We start from the raw sequence: 12,803 nt of genomic DNA on the forward strand, positions 1-12,803 counted from the left end.
TTCATTCTATAAAGCAGCCATGATCTATTGATTATCTCATTAGTAAATATATATAAATATATATTAATGGTTGTTTATTTGCTCCCCAGTCTTTCCCCGCTATTGCTCTCATCAGATTGATTATTTTCTAGCATTTTGACTCCCTCTTTTCAATAAGTATCAGGGTGCTTCTCTAGTTGCCTCTTCTGTTTATGAAACAAGACCCCGCCCCCTTGTGGAGCGTCGCACTGCGCCTGCTCCGTGTAGTAGCCGGTTATGGCGGCCTTGCTTGTTTCTCCATGAGGTGGGGGACGCCTGCTGTGCTTGCGGTCTGTGACAGAGCGATTCGCTGCGATGGCTGGAGTGTTTGACATTGATCTGGACCAGCCGGAGGAAAATGTCTCCGACGACGAGAACGATGAGGTACTTCAACAGAGGCTGTCAGAGCAGAAACGGTCCGCCGCACGGTAGCTAGCTGCGTTAGCCTGGTATTCTGCCAGCACCCACCGCAGGCCTGCAGCCGGAGCTGTCAGGGCCTCGCAAAGTGTTTACTATTAGCATGACTGCGAACACAACCGACCAACTTTCTCTTCTTTTATTTCTATATATTATTACCAACCGGTGCAGGAGTGGGTTTTATGCGTTGTTGAAGATGACAGCGTCGCTGTCATCCAGGAGTTGTGCAAATGTTCCTTACTTGGCCAAAGGTGGAGCAGTGATAATGTGGCTCCGTGTGCAACAGTTTATTTTGGTAAAATGTGACAGAGTTGGGGCTGTGTTGGCTGAGGACTGGCTGCCCGTTTGCTGCTGTTTATACAGGGACAGGAAAACAGCTATTGCAGAGTTACAAGTCACAAATGAATGTACATTTGATGTAAGTCATGTTTTGTTCAGCCACCATAATGTAAAATGTCTGGTTGGATTCTTAAAAGCTGTTAAATGACAGGGTTATTTTTACTTAAGTAAGGCTAAAATGTAGTATTGTGTGTGTGTTGACATAGTGATGCTCTGCATCACAGCAGCCCCTGTTTTGAGATTGTGTGTGTGGGGGGGGGATGATCAAAATAGGTCAGGTAAAAAATATTTGAAATCATGTACATGGCATGGTATGGCAACTTTTTTACTTCACACTGAAACTTTTTTCAACATTTATTTTTCTTTTCTGAAGAGTCAGTTGTGCTGGATCAAAATAACTAGTAAGATTCACAGTAAGATTACACATAAAAAAAAACACTGAACACAGCAGAGGGGTTTTAACACCTTAAGGGCCTTATTGCACAGAAAATATTAAATATCAGAGTGAATATTGACTTTTGCCAAAATAAGTATTTTTAATTCTTGCTTTTGTGATCTGTTTTCTGCTCTTCCTACCAGGCTCAGAACAGTGATATCATGGATCAGTGCAGTGGATTTGAGTTGTAAGTATCTCGAGTTATGTTACTATGTTTAAACATTTTTCTTCCAAAAAGTGTAATTCTTTAAACCTCTCTGTCTGCAGCAATATGGACGACTGTGAGAAGATCGAGATCTCTGAGGATAACGTCAATCAGGGAACAGAGAACATCAGACCGGAATGCTTTGAGCTGTTACGGGTGCTCGGAAAAGGTGGTTATGGAAAGGTATGGAGTAGAGTGAACATGCTGCTTGTCTGAAAGGCTGATGTAGTGAATTATTTTGCCTCTATAACATTTTGCTGACCCATGTTTTTCCCCAAATCCGCCTGTGTGATTATTCTGAAAATGTACATTGTTTTCCCTCGCTCTGCAGGTTTTCCAAGTTCGGAAGGTTGTCGGTGCTGCTGCCGGCAAAATATTTGCCATGAAAGTTTTAAAAAAGGTATTTTACAGTTTGTCTATTTTAATCCATCTCTGAGTTGTATTGTAGCAAAAGAGCAGATGCAGTTTGTGTCTTATAAACACGTTGCATGCTTTACAAATTAACAGGATGTTGCTTCTGTCTGCACATATGTGCTGCCGCTGAAGTCGGTGGTGGGGTAAGATTTCACTGCTAGTTGGTAGACTGCCAGCTGTCCCGCTCTGCTGCAGCATCGGCTCTTTGAACACTCCGCTCGAGCCCATTAGGTTCAGCTTCGTGTTGGAAGCTGCTTCAGGCCTGATTGCCTCGCACGACCCTGGTGACACATTAAAGAGCTGCTCCATTACACTTAGGTGTTTTTAATGGCAAAACTTAACAGTGGAAAACATAAACGGCATGTTCAGTAAAGATCTGATGGAGGCTTACAAACATGGAGCGTCTCTGGTTTTCAGGTTGTCTCAACTTGCCCAAAAATCTTCAGTCACAGATATTTCATTTATGGCAGAAATGAAGCTTCTCTACTGAGCTGCATAATATTTTCCTTAGGATTTAAGAGAGTTTCACAGCTTTTATGACCAGTTTAGTGTTGCTAAACATTTAGTGTTGTAGTAAAAATAAGAACTTTGATTCATGGCTCTCTGGATGTGTATATATAGGTCCTTCTCAAAAAATTAGCATATTGTGATAAAGTTCATTATTTTCTATAATGTCATGATGAAAATTTAACATTCATATATTTTAGATTCATTGCACACTAACTGAAATATTTCAGGTCTTTTATTGTCTTAATACGGATGATTTTGGCATACAGCTCATGAAAACCCAAAATTCCTATCTCACAAAATTAGCATATCATTAAAAGGGTCTCTAAACGAGCTATGAACCTAATCATCTGAATCAACGAGTTAACTCTAAACACCTGCTAAAGATTCCTGAGGCCTTTAAAACTCCCAGCCTGGTTCATCACTCAAAACCCCAATCATGGGTAAGACTGCCGACCTGACTGCTGTCCAGAAGGCCACTATTGACACCCTCAAGCAAGAGGGTAAGACAGAAAGACATTTCTGAACGAATAGGCTGTTCCCAGAGTGCTGTATCAAGGCACCTCAGTGGGAAGTCTGTGGGAAGGAAAAAGTGTGACAGAAAACGCTGCACAACGAGAAGAGGTGACCGGACCCTGAGGAAGATTGTGGAGAAGGGCCGATTTCAGACCTTGGGGGACCTGCGGAAGCAGTGGACTGAGTCTGGAGTAGAAACATCCAGAGCCACCGTGCACAGGCGTGTGCAGGAAATGGGCTACAGGTGTCGCATTCCCCAGGTCAAGCCACTTTTGAACCAGAAACAGTGGCAGAAGCGCCTGACCTGGGCTACAGAGAAGCAGCACTGGACTGTTGCTCAGTGGTCCAAAGTACTTTTTTCGGATGAAAGCAAATTTTGCATGTCATTCGTAAATCAAGGTGCCAGAGTCTGGAGGAAGACTTGGGAGAAGGAAATGCCAAAATGCCAGAAGTCCAGTGTCAAGTACCCACAGTCAGTGATGGTCTGGGGTGCCGTGTCAGCTGCTGGTGTTGGTCCACTGTGTTTTATCAAGGGCAGGGTCAATGCAGCTAGCTATCAGGAGATTTTGGAGCACTTCATGCTTCCATCTGCTGAAAAGCTTTATGGAGATGAAGATTTCATTTTCAGCACGACCTGGCACCTGCTCACAGTGCCAAAACCACTGGTAAATGGTTTACTGACCATGGTATCACTGTGCTCAATTGGCCTGCCAACTCTCCTGACCTGAACCCCATAGAGAATCTGTGGGATATCGTGAAGAGAACGTTGAGAGACTCAAGACCCAACACTCTGGATGAGCTAAAGGCTGCTATCGAAGCATCCTGGGCCTCCATAAGACCTCAGCAGTGCCACAGGCTGATTGCCTCCATGCCACGCCGCATTGAAGCAGTCATTTCTGCAAAAGGATTCCCGACCAAGTATTGAGTGCATAACTGTACATGATTATTTGAAGGTTGACGTTTTTTGTATTAAAAACACTTCTTTTATTGGTCGGATGAAATATGCTAATTTTGTGAGATAGGAATTTGGGTTTTCATGAGCTGTATGCCACAATCATCCGTATCAAGACAATAAAATACCTGAAATATTTCAGTTAGTGTGCAATGAATCTAAAATATATGAATGTCAAATTTTCATCATTACATTATGGAAAATAATGAACTTTATCACAATATGCTAATTTTTTGAGAAGGACCTGTATTTTGTGAATATGCTGAAAATTCAGAAACAGAGAGCACCAACCCTAATTCGCCTACCATCACAGCTCTGAACACACGGTGCTGAGACGACACTACTGTTGACAGGCAGCTCTTTAGCTGCCAGCCAGAAGTGTTTAGTAAACAAAAGTAAGGAAAGCAGCACAGAGGAGATTCTGTAAACAGTTGAAAAATCAGGACACTCTGGACCTGCACTTGACCAAAAAAGGACCGTCCTGAAGAGGCCTGGTAAGGAGCCATTCAGGTGTGCTAAAACAGCGGTGGGCAACTCCAGTCCCAGAGGGCCCGTGTCCTGCAAGGGTTAGATCTGTTCTTGGTCCAACACTCCTGAATCAGATTTATTGCTCATTACTAGGCCTTTGCAAAAGCTGACTGCATACTGAGGAGGTAATTCAGCCAATTGATTCAGGACACATCTAAAAGTTACAAGACACTGAGGCTCGAGGACTGGAGGTGCTGACCCTTGATTCAAAAGGTGATCCCTGGTTCAAGCCACAGCTACACAATTTGTTTTTTTGAATGGAAAGTTTCCTTCGAATTTGTGGAAGTATCGGCCTTAGTCTCTGAAATCTTAATTTAAAATGCTGTAATACCTGTGCTGTGCCTATAGGTGGCGGTAATGGCAATCTGGGGTAGGGGTTGCGCAGAGAGGGATAAGGTGCATGTGCAAACTGGATGCATACCTCACTGCTTGTACTAATTTCTGCATACCATAAGAGTTGTTTTTAAAAGAGATCACTATGCAAAGTCTTTTTTAAAATCTGTTTTATCATTTTCCATAAGAACATTTTGCATGTGAACAGGAGGTGCTAACGCAAGTCTCTGGGGGGGAAAAAAAAGTTATTTAAGTCGTACTTACTCAAGTAAATAATCAAAGTTGTCCAAACATGCCTAAAACATTTAGTGGCAGTTTAAGCTGAACAAAATGTATTTATTAGTCTAAGCTGATGGTAATGAAGAGGTAATTCCTGTGTTGCAGTGCTACAGCTAATGTGCTAACAGACTTGATCTCCAATGCTGAAACAAACTCACATTTCTTTTGTTTAAGAAGCAACTTGAGATGTTGGGCCTTTTTAAATCAATTTAGTTCTTATTTCAGTCTTTTTTTTTTTTTAATAACCAAAACAAATTTTTTATGGGGTTAAATTATGTCTGGAATTTATACGACCATGGTAATGCAACAATCTGCACATATATTGTTTCCTTATTTATTTTCCTGTGCTTCTGACCATCAGGCAATGATTGTACGTAACGCTAAGGACACAGCCCATACCAAGGCAGAGAGGAACATTCTGGAGGAAGTGAAGCATCCCTTCATCGTGGATCTCATCTATGCCTTCCAGACAGGAGGGAAGCTATACCTCATCCTGGAGTACCTGAGTGGTCTGTAACCATAAAAACACTCAAACACACTCCAGACCTGCTGTTTGTATTAGTTTTTTGCTTTTAAGCATATAATCTAGATCAGGGGTCCCCAATGCCCGGACTCCGGTCCAGATCCGGACCCAGAGAGTGTTTTGTCTGGCCCGCAAAGCATTTTCTCATTTACTATGTAGATATAAACATTTTATTCCTGCCGGCTGCTGCGTCTGACTTTCGAAAAGGCGCAACAGGCAGCTATGTGGGTCAGCAACATTCTGGTCCACACTCCAAGCCAGCTGGTGGTGGTAATGCACCACATCATTGTATGCCAACCGCCAGAAAACTACAAAGAAGCTATGCGGGGTCCTTGAAAGCGGATTGCTAAGTTACTAGCTTGGGAGCTCACGCTTGCTGACAGTCCAAAGGCTTGGTGGTGCACAGATGAGTGAGTAAAAGTAGATGGCTTTGTCAAAAATACGTAAAGTGGACTATGAAAATCATACATTTAAAGATGAATGGACAGAATCGTATGCTTTCCTTTTAACTTCCGTAGGGTGTAAGGCCAGTCTGCCTTATATGTTCTGAATTCGTTGGACTTCTAAAGAGTGGAAATCTAAAGAGAGACATTATGAAACCAAACAAAAACTTCAACCAAAGCTATCGACCTGGGTCTGACGGTAGGACAACAAGAATAAATTAACTGAGGGGACAGAATGAGCGAGCTGCACGGCTCATATCACAGCACAGTTACAGCACAGCAGCGAGCATACGAGTGTTCACTGCGAGTACGGTGGATTTTAGGAAATCATAAAAAGCATTTCACTGACTGGGATATGGAAGCTGTGGCAGACACACTTCTAGATGGACAAGAAGGACAACAACTTGAGGAAAAGGTTCAGCAAATTGACATGCTTGCCACAAGCACAACAAGAAGGGTAGAACTGTTCTACCAAGATGTACTGACCCAGCTCGACTGCCATTCAGAGTGCATTTAATATTGGTACTTAAAGTGGATTGCACTTTTCTGTTCAGCAGGTTTCATGGGCATATGAATAACTGATCAATAGTTAAAACAAAAACTCTAGTGTCAATTAAATGTTAAATAAATATTCAAATATATTTGTTGGCTGATTTAAAATGTTTGGACCCCAAAGTGTTTGAATAATGGAGGCTTTTTCTGTTGGGGACCCCTGATCTAGATGAATACCATCTCATAAATGAGCTTAAGATGAGATAAATATATTATTAGTATTGTTTCTGTGACATCAGTTGCAAGTGCAGTGTAAACTGACAAAGACTGTCCTTCATAGGTTGGATTTTTGGTTTTGTTGTTGCCTTAGAAATATTCTGTTTTAATTTTCCGAACATCATGAGAACGTCTACATAAACATTTTTCTCTTGTGCAGGAGGAGAGCTCTTCATGCAGCTGGAAAGGGAGGGCATCTTCATGGAAGACACAGCCTGGTGAGCATTGTTTGGTATCATATTTCAATCAACTGTTGAAATCATTGTTGATTTTTTTTCCTTTTCTTCTGGTTAGTATCATCTAACAGGATGTAGCTGTTTAAAATGCATATTTGTTCAAAGGGCTGTCAAGTTTTCATCCAAGGCTTGTTGGCATGCCTTTTCATGTGTAAAAAGCCTTAGAATAAAATCAACCTTTTATTGCAGAACCATTACGTCCCACTGGGAAATTAGAGAGAAATAAACTTGATTACATTTATTAAGAAGGAAAAAAAAAAAATCAGTGTTCTGTAATAATTACCAACTGGTTGTTTTGATACGTCAGAGAAAAAGCCTTTTCTGTCCTACAAGACCAAACATAAGCATGTTGAGTTCACTACATGCTATAATCAGATAGAACAGAATAAGATTGGGCTTTTCAGCAACAAGCACTCCAGGTGGATTTGATGTGAAACAAAAGATAAATATGTGAAAAAGGCCCTCATGTCTGCTGTTGAGTATAGTCGAGGATCTGTGATGCAGTCGACTTGTTTCCTATCCAAACATGGACTCTTTGAAACACCGAGACACTTTATAGGTCGTCAGTAGGTATGTTTACATGCACAGCATTTAACATTTCTTGATCGGATGCAGATATTTTGAATTTTAATTGAAAAAAAAAAAGAAAATCCAAATAACGTTTATACTGGTCTAAAATCAAATGATCCAATCATGATGTGCGTTTACATGCACCTCGCTTCATTCAGAATAGAACCACTTCGACATGCGCAGAGTTGTCAAATTTTCCTAAAACAACCGCGGAAGAAGAGGTTATGTTAAAAAAAACAAAAACAACGAATGTGGAAGTGTGTTGGTTCTGAGTGGCCAGAATGGACTCGCGACAGGTTCTGAGAGCAGTTGAGGTGGTATCGTTTGTCATAATTATGCTACAGGCTCAGCAACACATGACGTTGCTGTTCCTGGCTTACAGGACGAGAGAGCGGGAGGAAATTAACACCCCGCCAAGTTTTGCCACTAAAGGTGGAATTGCGTCATGTTAATATAGGACACACATGTGCAGTCAGGTCAGTTTGCACCAATTCGAATGAGACAATCGGAACAAGTGTTTACATGGTAAACTTGGATTGTGGATCGGCAAAAACCACCCCTCTCGTTTGGAATACAATTTCTTTCTGATTGATCCGAGTCAGATCAGAATATTCCGATCAGGGCGTTTACAAGATGCATTTTTATTCTAATTGGCCCTTTATTCCAAATACGCCTATTGTGTTTACATGGCAAACACATGGCCAAATCAGATCTGGTTCATCACAAACCCAATCAACCTTCCTTCACGACAATCCCATTTGTCAGACCTAAAGCTGATAGAGAAACCTCGTGGGATGAGCTGGAGAGGAGAGAGACGCCCCAGACTCTGGATGACTTGCAGAGATTGTGCAAAGATAATTGGTCAAAGATCGCTCTGTCTGTATGGTTGTCAAAACTGCATTGTTCAAAGATGTGTGCCAATAATTCTAACACCAGTGATTTTGGTTAAAAAGAAATTGCTCACCCTAAGATTTGTTTCCTCCATTTAATAAAGTTACTTATTGCAAACATATTTTTCTGAAACTTTAAATGAGATATTCTACTGCTATAAAAGGCTTTTTTATACATATTTACCAGGGGTGCCAATAGGTGTGGCAGATGCTGTATATTAAATATATAATTGTAAATGTAGAACTGTGTTGCAACCTGAAAACATGTATGGATAACAATCAAGCTTGCTTTAATATCACATTGATGTGAGATGTGATGTTGGATGTGGTATTAGTTGCTATGGAGCCTTGTTTCCTTTTATTTTTATTATTATTAAATTTTTTTTGTTGCTTCTAGTTTTTACCTCGCAGAGATCTCCATGGCTCTGGGTCACCTGCACCAAAAAGGCATCATCTACAGAGACCTGAAGCCTGAGAACATCATGCTCAACAGCCAAGGTTAGTCAGTCCAGGATGATGTGTGGATTTGGTGCCTTTCATAGTGTTTATCCCACTTGGTCTTTTTTCACATGACAACCAGAGACCTTATGTGACGAACCAACACAAAGTAGTGCATAATTGTGGAGTGGAAGGGAAAAGATACTCTGGGTTTAAAATTTTAGGTATTGCACAGATTTGTTTTTTGAGGGCTGCAGACACTGCGGAGTAGCAAAATTAATAATGAAATTATGAAAGAAAACTTATTAAAGGCTGCAAAAGACTTGAAACTAGGGTGGAGTTTCACCTTCCAGCAGGAAAATGACCGTAAACATAATTGAGAACCATTGACATAGTAAATCAGCTAAACGATCTGGGCCAAATCCTAAATGTATGTTGAGTTGCTGTCCATCCAATCGGACCGAGCCTGGACTACCATGCAAATAATGGGCAAAAAAAGTCTTTGGATGTTTAAAGCTGGTAGAGAAGTACCCCAAGGATTTTATTTTTATTTTTTTTAACAAAGTATTCATTCCCTGGTGGTGAAAACATGTAAATGCTGCACTTTTCTGAATTTATTTGTAAAATATGCTGAAAACATGTTGGTGTGTAAAATAAACAGTTTTTGGTTGGACCATAAAAAAATGTGGCAAAGTTCAAGGGGTGTGAATGCTTTTCAAATCAAAATTGTATTTTATGCTGAACTGACTGTGACTAAACTGATAGCCACCAGCAGGTGGTGCTATACATGTAAATGTTTGTGTCTTACATATTACTTGGTTTTCCTCCAGGTCACGTAAAACTCACCGACTTTGGTCTTTGTAAAGAGTCCATTCACGATGGGACAGTTACTCACACTTTCTGTGGAACCATCGAATACATGTACGTTCTTCCATGTTCTACTGACCTCCGATCCAGTTGCACTCTTCATCTCACTCTCTAAAGGCCTTTGTTCTCTAATGCTGCGAGCTTGCTCCGTTTCAGGGCTCCGGAGATCTTGATGAGGAGCGGGCACAACAGAGCAGTGGACTGGTGGAGTCTGGGCGCTCTGATGTATGACATGCTAACAGGAGCGGTCAGTAAAACGCACTCGGTTTCATTATTGCTGGTTTGACTCAACATTTGAATTGTGTCAATAACCCTCGTCTTCCCTCTCTAATTTTAGCCACCCTTCACAGGTGAAAACCGAAAAAAGACTATTGACAAAATCTTGAAGTGCAAGCTCAGCCTCCCGCCCTACCTCACACAAGAAGCAAGAGATCTTCTCAAACGGGTACTTTCCTTTTCCTCTGTTTTTGGGGCTCCCTTTACTTTAAACCTTCATGCAACTGTTTGCCCTGCTGGTATTTTCTTAACATTTAACTGCTGGTTGTACAGCTGCTGAAGAGAAACGCTTCGTCGCGGCTCGGAGCAGGACCAGGAGATTCCACAGAAGTGCAGGTGAGAACGGACGGAAAAGAACGAAGCATTTTTCAGACTCCGGTCTTGAATGAAGGATTGTTAGAAAATTTGTGACCCGACTCTTATTTTGACATGGATTTAACCATTTGTGTCTTATTTTATAGGCTCATCCTTTCTTTCGACACATCAACTGGGAAGATTTGCTGGCCCGGAAAGTGGAGCCTCCCTTCAAGCCTGTCCTTGTGAGTAAACTCATGAATAGACAGTCATTACTTCTTGTAGCATTTGGTTGGAAAATTCGGCTAATGTGCCCAAATAATGCTAAGTTAAGAGGCTAAGGTTAAGAAAAACAGATGAGCCTTCTACTGTTTCGGATCATCTCCTGCTTGCTTTGAATGAACTATCTCATGTTACTGTAATCCCAAACCTGTGTATCATCATGTCTGGCCAGCAATCGGCGGACGATGTGAGTCAGTTTGACTCGAAGTTCACCAGCCAGACTCCGGTCGACAGCCCCGACGACTCCACTCTCAGTGAGAGTGCTAATCAGGCCTTCCTGGTAATGTTGAAAGACGCTGTTCTTCACTTTTACCTTGTTGATATTGATTCTGCAAGTTGAATCTTACCTGGCTATTAGAGATGTAGTGATCAGGCTTTTTCTGGCCCATACAGCTTTTTGATTTTCTCTGAAGTCTGACTTGTCAACTCTATTTTTCTAAGGACTAATAAATACAGTGCATTCCAAGAATTTATTCTAAATTACATTTTTCAAATTTCGGCACATTACATCAACAAAATCCAATCGTATTATACTCAGATTTTACTGCATAGAAGAAAAAACAAGTATATGTAGTCAGGCCCCTGTCTAGCTTTGAAAAATGGAGAGTATGGCTCAGCTGCAAACCTACCAAACACGGCCCACCGCCTAAACTGGCTAACTCCGGGAGAGCTGCACACAGCTCAGCTTTCTATATGTTTGTGCTGAATAATCAGGTTAAGATTAAACCTTGTATGAAATTTTGAAAAGACATTTTTTTCAGAAAGCTTGTACTAACAATAAATTATCTAAAAGGTGCATCACTTGTTTTCTTCCTGTCTTTTGTAGGGTTTTACGTATGTTGCTCCATCAGTTCTGGAAAACATTAAAGAGAAGTTCTCATTCGAGCCAAAGATCCGGTCCCCTCGTCGGATCATGGACAGCCCAAGGACTCTTCTCAGGTAGGTTGGCTGGTTTGCAGCAATTCTGATCCGATTGATAAAATTAATGAATATTAAACTGAAGCCCCAGACCTGTAATCTCTACTGTCCTTTCAGTCCGGGCTGGTCTCGCAGTCCCCTCATCCCTGGCGTAGGACAGGGTGTCCTCCCCTCTCCTCTGGAGCAGCCTATGGATCTGTCCACCACTGAGCAGATGGACATAACGAGTAGCTCCGAGGCCTCTGCCCCTCTCCCAATCCGACAACCTGCTGGGGTCAATCTTGCCCAGATGAAGCAGCAAGCCTTCCCCGTCGTAGCTAAACGGCCTGAGCATCTACGTATGAACCTATGACCCCTGACCCTTTTTTTCTCCCTCCTTCTGGTTTGGTGATATTTTTTCAAGGCAAAGAAACAGGAACAGATGCTAACTTGTTGCACACCACATGTAGTGTCACAACCTGGAGTGTGTGCTTGGGCCTGGCACTCTGGCAGACTACAGTTAAGTGCTACAGGTGACATCATTGCCTCCCCACGCCTCCTTGGACACCTCAGGTCTACTGACCTTTTGTCTCCGGCGATCATTTATCACACTACAGTATGCTTGGAACTGAGATGCAGTCAGTCTGCTGTACTTTAAGATATCCAAAGTGCTTTGATCTCTTTTAGTCAATGCCAGTAAAATCTACTGGATGGATTATTTGGCAAAATGGTTTCTGGTTCTGGATAATGATCTGAATTAGGATTACTATTTAAAACAAAAAGAGGCTCTACAATGAAAGGTTTTGCTTTTTTTTTTTTTTCATGAAGTCTTACAAAGTGGATCCATTTACTGTGCTGTGCATCTACTTCTCGAGAGCCTGTATTAAATAAACAAATTATCAGTTCTTTCAGCATTGGTGTTGTGAAATGACATGCACCCTGTGAAATCTATACTTGAGTTATTGCTCTTCACACATTGTGTTGCATCACTGTCATAATTCAGCTCCATGCAGGATTATATTTTCACCAACAGAAACATCTGATCTCAGTGCCGACTGTGTAAAACCACCGGTCTCCTCTCAGACCCTCGGTCTCAGCAGCTCGGGGCGTCAGACCCCCTCCCAGTCTGAGCCCTGGTATCAGATCCACGTCTCAGACCGCAGCACCAGTTGATCTGGTCTTGCCGTCTACAGCTCTGGAAGATCCAGAGCCCCTGGAGCAGCATTTACAGCCTCCTGCATCACCAACTTGTTCAGAAACACAGTTTTTGCAACGCCTGAGAAGCAACAAAAATTATAAACTGTAAATAAAAATATATGTGAATCATGTCTTTTCTCTCCCACCCAACATTCCCAGAAAATAAATCCAGACCTGA

At 41.7% G+C, this 12,803-nt stretch overlaps 1 protein-coding gene across 1 annotated transcript; it reads left to right on the top strand.

The window, feature by feature from the left end:
• The first annotated feature begins 200 nt into the window (after positions 1 to 200).
• Positions 201 to 12,339, top strand: rps6kb1b (ribosomal protein S6 kinase b, polypeptide 1b). Its single transcript, XM_047392040.1, has 15 exons — positions 201 to 402; positions 1,354 to 1,397; positions 1,478 to 1,598; positions 1,747 to 1,815; positions 5,306 to 5,453; positions 6,839 to 6,896; positions 8,772 to 8,872; positions 9,643 to 9,733; positions 9,836 to 9,926; positions 10,017 to 10,124; positions 10,229 to 10,291; positions 10,417 to 10,494; positions 10,704 to 10,811; positions 11,358 to 11,470; positions 11,567 to 12,339. The coding sequence occupies exons 1-15, from the start codon at positions 334 to 336 to the stop codon at positions 11,799 to 11,801; spliced, it is 1,497 nt and encodes a 498-aa protein (XP_047247996.1). The 5' UTR covers positions 201 to 333; the 3' UTR covers positions 11,802 to 12,339.
• Positions 12,340 to 12,803: the final 464 nt, after the last annotated feature.

Source organism: Girardinichthys multiradiatus, chromosome 18, assembly GCF_021462225.1.
Source record: "Girardinichthys multiradiatus isolate DD_20200921_A chromosome 18, DD_fGirMul_XY1, whole genome shotgun sequence".
NCBI classification, from domain to species: domain Eukaryota; kingdom Metazoa; phylum Chordata; class Actinopteri; order Cyprinodontiformes; family Goodeidae; genus Girardinichthys; species Girardinichthys multiradiatus.